The sequence below is a fragment of the Balaenoptera musculus genome, chromosome 5, assembly GCF_009873245.2.
Source record: "Balaenoptera musculus isolate JJ_BM4_2016_0621 chromosome 5, mBalMus1.pri.v3, whole genome shotgun sequence".
NCBI classification, from domain to species: Eukaryota; Metazoa; Chordata; class Mammalia; order Artiodactyla; family Balaenopteridae; genus Balaenoptera; species Balaenoptera musculus.
In genome coordinates, this window is record NC_045789.1 from 108,559,835 (window position 1) to 108,573,445 (window position 13,611).

Consider the following 13,611-nt stretch of genomic DNA (forward strand, 5'->3'; position numbering starts at 1 on the left):
CAATATAAATGTAACAATTTAACATCAATCTAGACTTAAGAATGAGGAGATGAGAAGAACTCAAAAATGCTCTCTTCTTTCATACAGAAACACACAGACCTATCTATAGCTGAAATTTTCAATTTATAAAAACAGAAAATGGGAATGCTGTTTTTTGGCAATCAGCAAAAGTTTTAAGGATGGGTAATATCCATGTTGACAAAGACACTGGAAAATGGACCCACATCCACATTTGGAAAATAAATAGGTATAAATTTTAGTGGGTTGTGTGGCTGTCGGCATAACTGATGCCAACTTGGCGCTTCTCTGTCATCAAGGCTTTGTAGTTAATAGATTGTTTAATGTTTGTTAGGTCCAGGTGGCCTCTATGCTCTGTTAGTCCCCAAACAATGATGAAGAGCTTCGCTAATATATTCCTGGTGCCCAGAAGACTAGTTACCCATTCATAAATCCTGACTAAGGAATACACTTCCTGTTTCCAAGCACATACCCCCGTACCCTAGGTTAACTATGAAATTGTCCCAGTGGCCCCTCAGCAGTGCAGAGTGCAGCTGTGAATGTTTCCAGATCACTGTTTGCCAGATCCCACCCTGTGAATAAGTTACCCTATAATAAACTGATCCACTGATTATATGGAGCTGCCTGCCTTGCTTTTCAGTCTCAAGATTCCTTCTCAATTCAGTGGGCACTTTTCATTCCCTCTGTCCTCCAACATGGGTAAATTGGCAAGATGCAACAAAATTTTATTTAAAACTCCTAGAAGTGAAAAAAGATCCATCATTTTTAAAACCACCTCCAAAACCTGGATCAATTTACCCTCTCAAAGAGATTCTGGGAAAATCAACACAAGAATCAATCAGAAGCCAAAGCAGAAGAAGAATCATTAGAAACTGATTGTGTGAAATTCTTTACCACACATTCTTTCTCTTCATATGGTCTATATTATTAGCATCTTGAAGGCAGAATCCAGGTCCTATTTGCATGCAGAATTTTATAGAATGTAAGGTAGTTATCAACTAGAAAGTAGTTTTAAGATGCATTCTGATTTTCCCCATTTAACAGCAATTTTGTAAAGAACGAAAGGAATTACCAAAAGTTATTATTAAGCAACTTTGTCAGTTACATATTCTGATGCTCCAGATACAAGAATAGAGCTCAAAATTTAGGTATCCTTACTCCTAGCTCAAGGCTGTCTATACCACTGCTTTTGAAATAGACTGGCTTATCTCTCCAGACCGTACCTGTTAGCCAAACCGTGCAACCGCGAAAGCCACCTCTGGTCCCCACCACCTGACCTCTCTTGTTCCTGCTGACGTGGTGAGCTTGATAGGTGACATTAGTTGCCCTCTGCATCCCCTGGAAAAAAGAAAAAAAATAAAGAATTCTGGTTTACCTGAGTCCCTAAAAAGGTAAACATATATTCCTTGCAAACATACAGTAACTGCCCTATGTAACATGCCAAAAGCAAGGAAAAAGATGAAAACAGCTTTTTCTTTCTTTAGAGTACCTGGCACAGTGTTCAGTTCTTTACATACACCAATTAATTAGTCTGCAAAGCCCCTCAAGGATGCAGAAACTCCTACTACTGTGGTTTTCCCGATGAAGGTGTGAAACCTGAGAAAAGTTAAATAACTTGCCCCAGTTCCCCTAACTAGTAAGTGGCAGACTCCAGAGCCCAGTCTTCTCACTCATTCATTCGTTCAACCATTGTTTCCTGAGGCCCTACTAGTACACCAAGTGAACAAAACAGGGTCCCTACTCTCATTGAGCTCATTCCACTGGCAGGAGACAGACCAATAACACTTAATTATTAAATCAGAGAGTGACAAGCGCACTCTGAAAATAAAACAGGGTAAGAATGGAAAGAGAGACAGAGGATGAGTGCCTTTTTAGACAGGATGATCAGGAAAAACCTCTGAGAAGGTGGCATCTGAGCAGATTCCTGAATGAAGTGTGGAAGGGATGTCTGCAGGTATCATGAAATGCATGATGAAAAAAATGGAACGTAACTGTTGTTCTCTCAAATTTTCTTCTCCTTAAACAAAAAGGGCATAAAATTACATAGTTCTCAAAGGATCTTTAATAGACGTTTCTCCAAAGAAAAAAATACAAATGGTGAATAAGCACATTAAAAGATGCTCGACATCATTAGCCACCAAAGAAATGCAAATCAAAACCACGAGATACCACTGTACACCCACTTGATGGCTATAATCAAAAACACAGGAAATAACAAGCGCTAGTGAGGATATGGAGAAATTAGAATCCTCATACGTTTGCTGATGGGAATGTACAGTCACTTTGGAAAACAGAAGTTCTACAAAACATTAAATATAACTATCATATGTCCAAATGATTCCCACTCCTAGATTTATGCTCACAAGAAATGAAAACATGTCCACACAAAACTTGTACACATATGTTCTAGCAGCATGATTCATAAAGGCCAAAAGGTGAAAACAACCTATTTGTCCATCAATTAATAATTAGATAAACAAAATTGTTTAATTGTATGGTATATACATACAGTGGAATATTATTTGGTCATAAAAAGGAATGAAGTACTAATACAACCTACAATACGGACAAACCTCAAGAACATTATGCTAAATGAAAGATGCCAGTCACAAAGACCACATATTGCATAATTCCATTTATATGAACCATCCAGAATAGGGAAATCTAAAGAGATAGAAAGCAGATTAGTGGTTACCTCAGGCTGGGATGTTGGGAGAGGAATGTGGAGTGACTTCTAATGGATATGGGGTTCTTTTCTGGGGTAATTAAAATGCTCTAAAATTGACTGTGGTGATGGTTGCACAACTGTGTAAATATAATAAAAACTACCAAATTGTACATTTTAAGCGGGTAAATTGAACGGTAGGCAAATTATCTCAATAAAGTTGTTTTCTAAAATTAAAAAAATGAATTACATAGCCTCTATTTTCTCCTCCTATGGAGCAAAAACATAATTTAGATTCTTTTCAACAAGTTATGCCTTTATAAAATAGGTAAGTGACAGCATTCTTTTAATAGGGTGTTTGTATTTGATACTGCATATAGCTCTTATTTTTTTTAAGACAGTTTTATTCATCATTCACTCAAAGATATCTACTGAATGCACACTACATTGCTTGACATTCTTCTAGGTGCTGATGAAACAGAAGTTCACAATACCAATAAAATCACTGTCCTCCTGGGGCTTCTCTAGTCTTCCCTCCCAGGGCAGCGGCTCTCAAAGCGTGGTCCCTAACCAGCAGCTTTGGCATCTCCTGGAAACTGCTAGAAATGCAAATTATCAGGACCTGCCCCAAGCAGACTAAGTCAGAAACTCTGGGGTGGGGCCTGACAATCTGCATTTTAAAGCCTCCAAGTGACTCGGATGCCAGTTCAAGTTTGAGAACCACTGGACTAAGAGGAAAAATAGAGGCGAGAAAAGAAAACACCAAGATAAATAAGGAAATTATGTAAGTTAGAAGTAAGTATCAAAGAGGGGGAAAAAGTAAATAAAGCAAAAAAAGTGACGAAATATCATAGGAAGTGTGATATTTAGACAGGGTGGCCAGGGAAGGCTTCAGCAAAAAGAGGCTATTTAAGATCTCTGATGACCTCTGAGGGAAGCACCTTCCAGACAGGGAATAGCAAGTGCGAAGAAAAGTGAAAAAGTAACTGGGGAAATCCAGAATGATTGCTGGGCAGTCCAAACAAGCCGTCTGGAGGCAACGGTCACACATCTAAAGCAAGAGCAGTGGCCATGACCATGTTTTCTGCAGCCACGTGAGTGGCTCAGGTTGAGGCACGGAAGAGTCAGACTGATTCACCCTTGACCCAGAGGTCTTCAAAATGGGGAACAAACACCCTCATAGGTACACGAACATGGACTTTGTCAAGGGACCATTTCCATCCAGATCTTCAACTTCCAGATGTGTTCTTTTCTAAAACTGGTTGGCCTGAGAAGGTGCCTGAGGTTCAGGATCTCTTTCCCCCTCTCCCTGCACAATCCCCCTAGTGTACAGGAGAAAGCATCTCTGCCCATCTGCATCTTACTCTCACTCACTGCCCTGGGGGTGTCCTCAGGAGCCAAAGGGACAATTTGACCATTCTTTTAATAGGCCCACCACAAAAGCTGCACCCCTCCCCCACTAACCATCTCATTAGCAGATGTATCAATAGTTCCAATAATCACGAAGAATTCTACTATGGGTCTCCCAAACCATTTCATTTCAATTAAACTGATGAAGCAAACATAACTTTCCAGCTCTGCATTTCCAGGATTTTAAACAAAACCCGGGGTGTCTGACCCAGACATCTGCGTCTCCCGGGAAGCAGCGGCCCCTCTTTCCTGCGGTATCCAGTTTTAGCTCCCAGGCAGGCAGCCTGGGAGGAGAGGAGACAGGAGCTGGGTCTGCTGGAAGGGGACAGGACTGGGATAGGGGCACAAGGAGGGTGCTATACACATTAGCTGCCTACACTTGCAGAACCTGTTTGACTTCGTCGTTTTGTTTCGGGATTTTTTTCCAAGTTACTTTGCTTTGGGGCAAGAAGAAACATGTATTTAATGAGTTTTAATTCATTTTGGCACCATAAAATTATCTTCTGCTTTTCTTTTTAAATTGAGTAGAATGTATAAAAACTGAGAAGCTACAAAATGCTGAGGCTGTGGTTGAGAGAAAATATAGGATAAGAGATTGTTTTAATCACTAGAAAAGTATGCTTCCTCCGGGCTTCTTGCCTCCTACATTTAAAAAAATTCTGGCAGTAAATATGGCAGTCTGGGTACAAGGAGGCTTACTGTTAATGTATGTTTGATATTTTCCATATTAAAACACAAACTTAAAATAAGATTTGCCACAATCTCCTACCTCCCGGTTTTTCAGAATAAATCAAAGAGCACTTTTTAAAACTATTAGAATTGCAAGGTGGTGGGTGTATGCCTGAATTTTACTAAAAATCTAAAGGTCACTTCCATATGTAATCTTCTAGTTCCCCTTCCCCTCTCTTTTCCTTTTCCACCCGCTCTAGCCAAAGCCTTCCTATAATCCCGCCAGGAAAACATGACATTAGTGGGTGCATCAGTGAGTTATTTCCTTCCAACTCTCCATTCCTGTTCTCAGAGTCTTCAATGCCCTAGTTTCTATTCACAGAACAATGAAATCAGGCTTATTCTTTTCTAAGAGTCTGGGTGGTTTATAGTAATATTTGGCTTGTTGTACATACACCCAAGGCAGCCCCTGTAACATTTACTGCCCATAGGATTCGTCTGTTATTTATGGACCGTTTTATACGATGTCTTTTTGTATATAATTTTTACTTCCTTGGGAGAATAGGCCAAGCACTATGAGTTATAGTTCTTTGTGTTTTTCACAACACCCAGCCTCTTTTCTTGTGTCTAGTCAGTGTTCAGTAAAAGTTAGATATAAGGCATTTATTTTAAAGCATGATTTGTGTTCTCTGTATAACTTGCAAATGAAATGATGATTGACATTCAGAAGTCTTAAGAATAGCAGAACTGGGACAATTCAAAAGAATTCCTTCTCTTTCTACGATTGGGACTAAATGACTACCAGTCCTGTTACTAGGCTAACGTCAGGTGGCCTCTCATATGTGTGGTGTACATTTCCTACACATTCTACAAACTGCTGTCCTCAACACCCACACGAGTGGCCCTGTGACCCTTTTTGACCCACCTTAATTTCCACATGGGCTGTTTTGTTATTTTATCCACTTCCCTATGGGACAAATTAACTTCTCCTATGATGCTATTTAGGAGAATTTCATGGTTTGTGAGTTTATGATGATTTTATGAAGAACTCTGCATTTTTAAGTGAAATTTGTAAAGGCACAGAAAATATACCAAATATCAAGCATAATTCTGGACTTCAACATCTATCACTCACCCCACCACCCATCTTAAACTGACTGCCAAACAGTATATTCTTCCAAAGAGAATACCTGAAATGGTAACACGGATGTGTCTTTTATATCCCAAGACATACTGTGAGTAAACTGGAGAGACGGTAGAGTACCATGTGGATAAAACTGAAAAGAATACAATGAGAAGAAAGCTGTAGTTCACAGTTATTGATAACTGAAATTAATCTTTCAAACGTTCACGTTAACAAGCCAAAGACAAACAGCAAGAGTGAGGCTCATACGTTCCTGGAGGTTAAGAAAACAACTTGAAAAGGCCACACTTAAAACCTTGCTGCTACGAAGCATGGGGCACAGCAGCACCGGCAATGACCTGGCTGCTTCTCAGAAAGTGAATCTCAGGCCCCACCCCAGATCTCCTGAATCAGAGCTAAGATACTGGCATGCCTATTCGATCACCGACTGTCATGCATACACTCCGCATATACATTATGGCTCTCCAACTATTCTGTTTTAAAGATTAAAGAACACTTAAATATTTACTTAATGGATATTTTAAACTGTCAATACTTTTAATGGAAGGGGCCCTGGATGACCTCCAGTTGGGAAGTCCAGCCATAAGAGATTCCTGGAAGTCAGAAATGAGCCTGAGACTACCTGCTCATTCATCATTTGTTGATGGAGCCCTCCTAGATACGGGGAGTAAAACAGATCAAAAACATTTCAGGGAAGGAGACAAAACAATAAAGAGAGAAAGACACCTTTACACTGAGACAGGCCCCTGCCTCCCACTATGGTGACAGCGGGGCTTTCCCTACATACATGATGGGGATGCGTCCTCTACAAGTGGTTGTGCTTTTGTGTACTTTACTGTACAATACTGTATAGAGTACAGTAGTACAGTATCTTTATTTCAAGCCCAGGATGTCCAGAAGTAAGCATAAAAGCAGCAGTGATATAGCCAGGACTGTACTGTACTTTTCAAGGTACTGTACTGTAAGATTAAAAATGTTTTACTTTTTGTGTTTGTTTGTTTTTTATGTATTATTTTTGTGAAAAGTATTATAAACCTATTACAGTACAGTACCATATAGCCAACTGTGTTAGTTGAGTACCTAGGCTAACTCCGTTGGACTTACGAACAAATTGGACTTATAAATGCGCTCTCGGAACGGAACTCGTTCATATGTAGGAGACTTACTGTACATGAATGTTCACAGCAGCATTATTCATAGCAACTGAAGAGGGGAAACAACTCAAATGTTCATCAACTAATGAAAGGATAAGCAAAATGTGATACATCCAGAAAACATAATATTATTCAATCATATAAAGGAATGAAGTATTGATACATGCTACAACATGGATGAACCCTGAAAATATTATTCTAAGTTAAAGAAATTAGACACTAAAGGCCATATAGTATATCATTACATTTATAGGAAAGTCTAGAATAGGGAAACCCAGAGACAAAAAGTAGATTATTGGTTGGCAGGTGCTAGAGAGGGGGAAAGGGGAAGGATAGGGAATGATTGCTAATGGGTACAGGGTTTCTTTTTGGGGTGATGAAAATGTTAAAAGTAGATATTGGTGATGGTTATAAAACTGTAAATATACTAAAAACACAATGAACTGAACACTTAAACATATGAGAGATAAAGACAGAGGGAAGGGATGCAACCATCAAAGAAACTACAGAGAAGAATAAGAACAATGGCTGCAGTCATCTAACTGGATTTCTGTATGTACTGTCCAATATTTCCACTGTTTACTCAGTTAAAACTTACTTGGTAGAGAACTGTGTCCTTAGGAAAGGATATTTCACAGAAATAATTACCACTTAGGTAAATACCAAAAAAAAAAACAAGCAAAAAAACAAAAACAAAAACCAGTCTCTTCATTTGAACTAATTACTTAGTAATTCGCTTTCAAAATAATTCAGGGTTGGATTTGACTGTTTTGTTGTTGGTATGCTACGGGTAATTGATCCATCTCAGAGCAAAAGATGGTAACATCCTAGCTGGTGGAGGAGAAAATGCTAGTATCGGATTTTATTTTAAATTACTAGTTTCGCATTTCAGAGTTACCTCATTTATTTCCCCTTTTTCTTACTCAAAGCAAAGAATAGAAGAGGGTTTCTCAACCTCAGCATTAATGTCTTTTGGGCCTCGGCATTAACGATAGTGCTTTGCTGTGGGGACTGTCCAGTGCACTGCAGGATTTGTAGCAGCATCCCTGGCCTCTACCCAGCAGATGTCAGAAGCAACCCCCCCTACACACACACACACACACAAATATAACAACCAAAAATGTCTCCAGATATTTTCCAAACACACCCCTGGGGGCAGTAAATTTTTACCTGGTTGAAAATCACTGGAGAAGAAAACTACTCCCCAAAGGTCAATGTAATAGAGCCAAGTTGGGGAAGCTTATTTCATATTTCAACTTTAGAGGAGCCACTATGCTAAGGGGAGGCTAACTGACAGCTGGGTACCCTGCCGGAGCCAGGACTACAGAATTGCCCAGAACCGTGATTCCAAAGTTGCCACCATCTCTCGAAATTTCCTTCCCCGGGGAAGAAAGTAAGAACGAATACACGAGTACAAAATACACACATAAGTAGGAAAAAATGTCGGCAGCCATCCCAAAGTTACTATCTAGACCTGTCCAGTATAACTTTCTGAGGTGATGAAAATGTTCTATACTGCACAGCCCAATACAGCGGCCACGAGTTTCCTATGGAAATGTAGCACCTGAAACACGGAATGTTTCATCTTATTTTAACTAAATTTAAGTTGCCACAGGTGGCTACTGGCTACCAGATTGGACAATGCGGATCTAGACCCTGCTGTCATTCTTCCCGTTCTTGTTGTCAGTCAACACGGAGTACATTCTTGGTAGAAGTCCAGTTCTCCTTCTCCTTTAGGCAACTTTTCCAGCAGTATCTCCCTAGCTTCCAGGGAAGGAAACTCAGTACCTGCCCCTGCACACAGCCAGGCCAATGCTCTGAAGGAGGACTATATGGCTTTCCAAATGCTGTGTGTTCCATTTCTGCATGCTTGCTTCATTTTTTTACCACCTCAGTCTTCCCCCAAATCCAGAACGGGCTGCTGGCCTTCTACGAAAGGCATCGAACAGTATGAGGGACAAATTGTTCAGAAAAAGTAGAACTGATAAAAGGGAAAAATATCTCATTCGTGTATTTGCTTTTCAATTAACCCTCTCCCAGGTAGAATGTAATATCCATGAGAGCAGGACCCTTTGCTGTCTTTTTACCACTGCATCCCCAGCACCTGGAACACAGGCACACACACAAAGCAGGTGTTAAATATTTGATGAATTAATAAATAAGAACACCTTAAATAGTGCTCATGTGCCAGCACTAGAGTGCTTTAAATGTATTAAATAACTGAAACCTCATTATAACCCTATGAGATATGCCCTATTAGCTCCACTACAAGCTATGTTTCATTATCCACATTATTACATTTGAAGACAGTGAGGCACAGAGGAGTTAGGCAACATGCCCAAGATCACACAGGTAGTAAGTGACAAAACTATAATTTTAATTCTACCACATATGGAGCTTATTCTCTTACTTAAGCTGTGCTAAGGTACTAGTAAGTTATCTAAGACTTTTAATAACATAAGTACCCAAGCTTACTCAGCACCCTAACCCTTATCCCCATCCTGTTATATGAGGAGAAGCTCCATGTAGACTCAAAACCTCTATAACGAAATATGATTACATGATACACGATAATAGCAGAGCGCAACAATAACACAGAGGTGCACAAAGAATTCAGCCTATGTGCAACAGCGTGTGGACACAGGAGGCCACAGTTTCGGTACAGGAGCCCGAGGCTCTGAAGACTTCCGCAAGTGATAAAGGTCAACAGGCATCAGGGCAGAAGGAAAGGCTTGTGTAAAACCCTGAGGATGTAAGGTATAGAAGGAGAGTTGGTGCTGGAGATATGGAGCTATGGGAATTTGGGGCGTGGAGGAGAGAGGGGAATGGAACGGCAAACCAGAATGAGATCGTATGTGCTTCCAAACAGCAATGCTAGATCTCAGACTACTCTGTGGGTAGTCGGGTCCAGCTCCACTGTAAAGCGGGTCCAAGCAACGGATTTGGCCCAACATGAGTCTACAAAATAGGTGAGTGACACCTGGGTCTGAACTGAGGGCCAGCTAACACACAGTTTGAAATGTTTTACGGAAGACAGATGAAAACTGGTCCCAATAGAGAAAGGTTCAATCAGATGCTAAATGATACTCATTACACCTGATGCTTCGTCAGACTGAGATAAGAGGAGGCTAAAGGGGCATGTTCATCCTTGATTTTCTTTACCATTCTTGTAGGTACATGGAGACACCTCCCTTCTCTCTAGTATATTCTCTAACTCGAATTTAACCATCAAATCTTTATTTTCGACCTTAACCTAACTCAATCCCTAGAGATGTGCTGTCCACAGGTCCCGACTGAGTTTTTAAAATGTGGTTAGTAAATGTAAAATAGATAGCTAGTGGGAAGCAGCTGCATAGCACAAGGAGATCAGCTCGGTGCTTTGTGACCACCTAGAGGGGTGGGATAGGGAGGGTGGGAGGGAGACGCAAGAGGGAGGGGACATGGGGATATATGTATACATACAGCTGATTCACTCTGTTATACAGCAGAAACACAACGCTGTAAAGCAATTATACTCCAATAAAGATGTTAATTAAAAATAAATAAATAAATAAAATGTGGTTAGTCTACAGTGAGATGTGTGCTAAGTGTAAAGTATATACTTATGTATATTTTTTAATAATTTTATATTGATTATGATAGTATTGAACTCATTTTTATATTGAGATGACAGTACTTTAGCTATACTGGGTTAAATAAATATTAAAATTTATTTCAACCTGCTCCTTTTCACTTTTTTTTTTTACTATGACCTCTAGAAAAATTTAAATTACATTATGTGGCTCACGTTATATTTCTATTGGATAGCCTTGTTCTACAGACTATCTCTACTAAGGCCATCTGTCCCTTACATGCAGCATGCTTAATTCTGGGTCCACCTTTTACAAGCTCTATGACATCTCTGTGCCTCAGCTTCTTCATCAATAAAATGGAGATACTAATTGGAATAAAGAGGATAACTAACAATAACAGCTAACACACAATACTCAGACTGTAAGAGCTAACACACACACAACACTTACAATATGCCAGACACTGTTCTAAGCATTTTTCATATATTAACTCCTTTAATCTTCACAATATCCCTGTAAGGCCATCACTCCCATTTTATAGATGAGCAAACTGAGGCACAGAGAAATTAAGTGACTAGCCAAAGGTTACACGGTTAGTAAATAGTGAAGCCCAGGTTTGAGTCCAAGCAGTCAGTTCCAGGGTCCTTGCTTTAAACCACTGTCTCTCACGATACCCACCTCAAAAATGGTACAGAAATTCAATAAGTTAATTTAGGTAAAAAATTTCAAACTGTCTCCAGCACATAGTAAACACTCCTTCAGTGTTTAACTATTATCACCATCACTCCAGCCCTCAACCTACTTCCCAAATTCCCTGCATGCCGTGACTTTTCTCCTCATTTCCCAGGATTAAAACCTCAGGATCCTCTTTTAATACGTCTCCCTCTTTCATTCCCTAACTCGTCAGGTCCTTCTTACTCTTCCTTGAATGCTCTTAACGCATCTATTCTGCTTTTCCACTACCACCTTAGCCCAGTACTCTGCACCCTCACAACTGTATGAATTAATAGCAGTAACAAGACAAAGACCTTAACCGGTGCTCATGTACCAGGCATTCTTCAAGTTTATTAATTCATTTAAACCTTACTATAACCCTGTTTGTTCTCCAGGACTTCTACATCTGGGCTCTAACAGTGTCTAATTTCTTTAGCAGACCAGTCTTCCTGGAATACCAATTTCATCATGTGATGGGAACTTTAAATGTGTCTGGATTCACGTGTCCTGACACGTGTCCCTATCAGCTGATGTATGTGAGAGGAAAAGATGATGGGTGTTCCCTACTGGGGCAAAGAAGGATTTACAAGGCCCTGAAAATTAAAAATTCTAGCCTCGTCCAAAATCTCTCACAGAATCTAGTCTCAACTCAGCAGCCAAACATTAACAACTATACAACCTAGCCCCATGCTGCTCATTCAATCTTACCTCCAGTCAACAAAAACCCTCCAGAGTGGTTAAACAGGTCTCTTCATTGTTCCTGGAGTAAATAATGGTCATTATTATTATTATTTATATTATGTATAATAATAATATTATATATTATTATACATAATATAAATTATTATTATTATTAGACCTTATTCATACAGTTCCCCTCTGCCTCAAAAATCTGAGCACACTTCTCCTCCATCACGCCCAGACTAAACTAATCTCCCCTCTACACTGTGATAAAACAGCTGTCTTACCCCGCTCACTGGGGTCTATAATGATATATTCATCACCCGGCAAATGCCAATCACAACCCCAACCAGGCCCTGAGCAACTGGAAGGCAAGCACAGAGTCCCTCATTTCTCACCTTCCCCGTGAGTAGCACATGCCTCTACAAAGCACATGCACTTATTTGGCAAATGGAACACTAAATGAGTTACAGACAGTGTAGCCGAAATGACATGTAAACACCCTAATTCAGCCAACCGTATTTCCCTAACCAGCAAATACCTCAAGGTAACACGAGCAGTGGCAATAGTTTCATAGCAGTGTTATCACTGCACTCTCCAAGTCATTATCTTCCTTACTCCACAAAACTCTCCAGTGAAGTACCACTACTATACCTTTAAGTCAGCTGAGGTTTAAAGAAGTCGAGGGTTTTTACTCAGGATCACACAACTACTACACAGCAAAGGTGGAACCAGAGACCAGGCCGCTAGTCCAGCGCTCTTTCCAATGGTCTAATTCACCTTTTATCTCTTCTCCGTCCTTATCACCTAAGGAAGAGTTAAATAACTAAGAGGGGAAAGGAATCGGGTGAGAATACTTGGTAACAACAGATGTGGTAAATTAATGACTTGAACATTTGTCTGAAATGGCTTTTTTTTCTTTGACTCACCAAGGGTAATGACGATTTACAAGGCTGCATTTAAACCTCATAATCTTGCTGTACTGTGAAATAAAAATTTCCACCCAAACTTAAAACGGGTATCTTTCCGGCCTCCAGAGCTGGACACCACCTCCTCCACCCCACCCCCTCTGCACTTACAAAATCTTAGCTTAAGGCTGTTTCTTACCAAGAATAATTAAGGAAGTAAGCAACCTTCTGAGGTTGCTTAACCATCAAAGCAAACTGGCAGTCCTTGCTAAACGTTATAAACCATTAGTTTCCCCACACTTTACTGTTTCCATGTTATTTGCTAGATATTCCGATTTAACAGCGAATCACAAAGAACCTCAGTTCAGGGCAGTCTCAGCTCATGAATGGCCACATTGTTGGGTACTCTCCCTTCACGCTGAAAGTCAGAAATGGAAAGACGTGGAGATGGACCCAAACCTGGGCTCACTGCGCTGGCAGAGCCAAGGAAAACCGGGAAACGTACCAAAGACGCCTGCCTCCGCCTCCTCCGCAGACCTTCAGGCCACTGGAGGGGATGCGGGCAGCTCCCCCTCAGGGGATGCAGGTTTCAGCAGCCGCCAGCTCACCGCCGAAAGAGCGTCCTCGAGGTCTCCTCTGAGGCGAGGAGCTGGAGAAGGGGGCGTTCTTCCCACGG

General features: G+C 40.5%; 1 protein-coding gene across 3 annotated transcripts in view; it reads right to left on the reverse strand.

Annotated features, from left to right (window-relative positions):
* Positions 1 to 13,611, reverse strand: part of PAPSS1 (3'-phosphoadenosine 5'-phosphosulfate synthase 1) — a 103,157-nt gene that overhangs the window by 88,923 nt on the left and 623 nt on the right. Inside the window, exons 2-3 of one of the 3 annotated variants that reach the window (XM_036853441.1) lie at positions 12,682 to 12,834; positions 1,242 to 1,356 (exon numbers count right to left, since the gene is read on the reverse strand). In XM_036853441.1, coding sequence (XP_036709336.1) covers positions 1,242 to 1,353 — 112 coding nt within the window. In that variant the 5' untranslated portion in view covers positions 1,354 to 1,356; positions 12,682 to 12,834. Of the gene's footprint in view, positions 1 to 1,241; positions 1,357 to 12,681; positions 12,835 to 13,440; positions 13,603 to 13,611 lie in introns of those variants that run through there. The other 2 variants (XM_036853442.1, XM_036853440.1) reach the window with 2 other exon arrangements.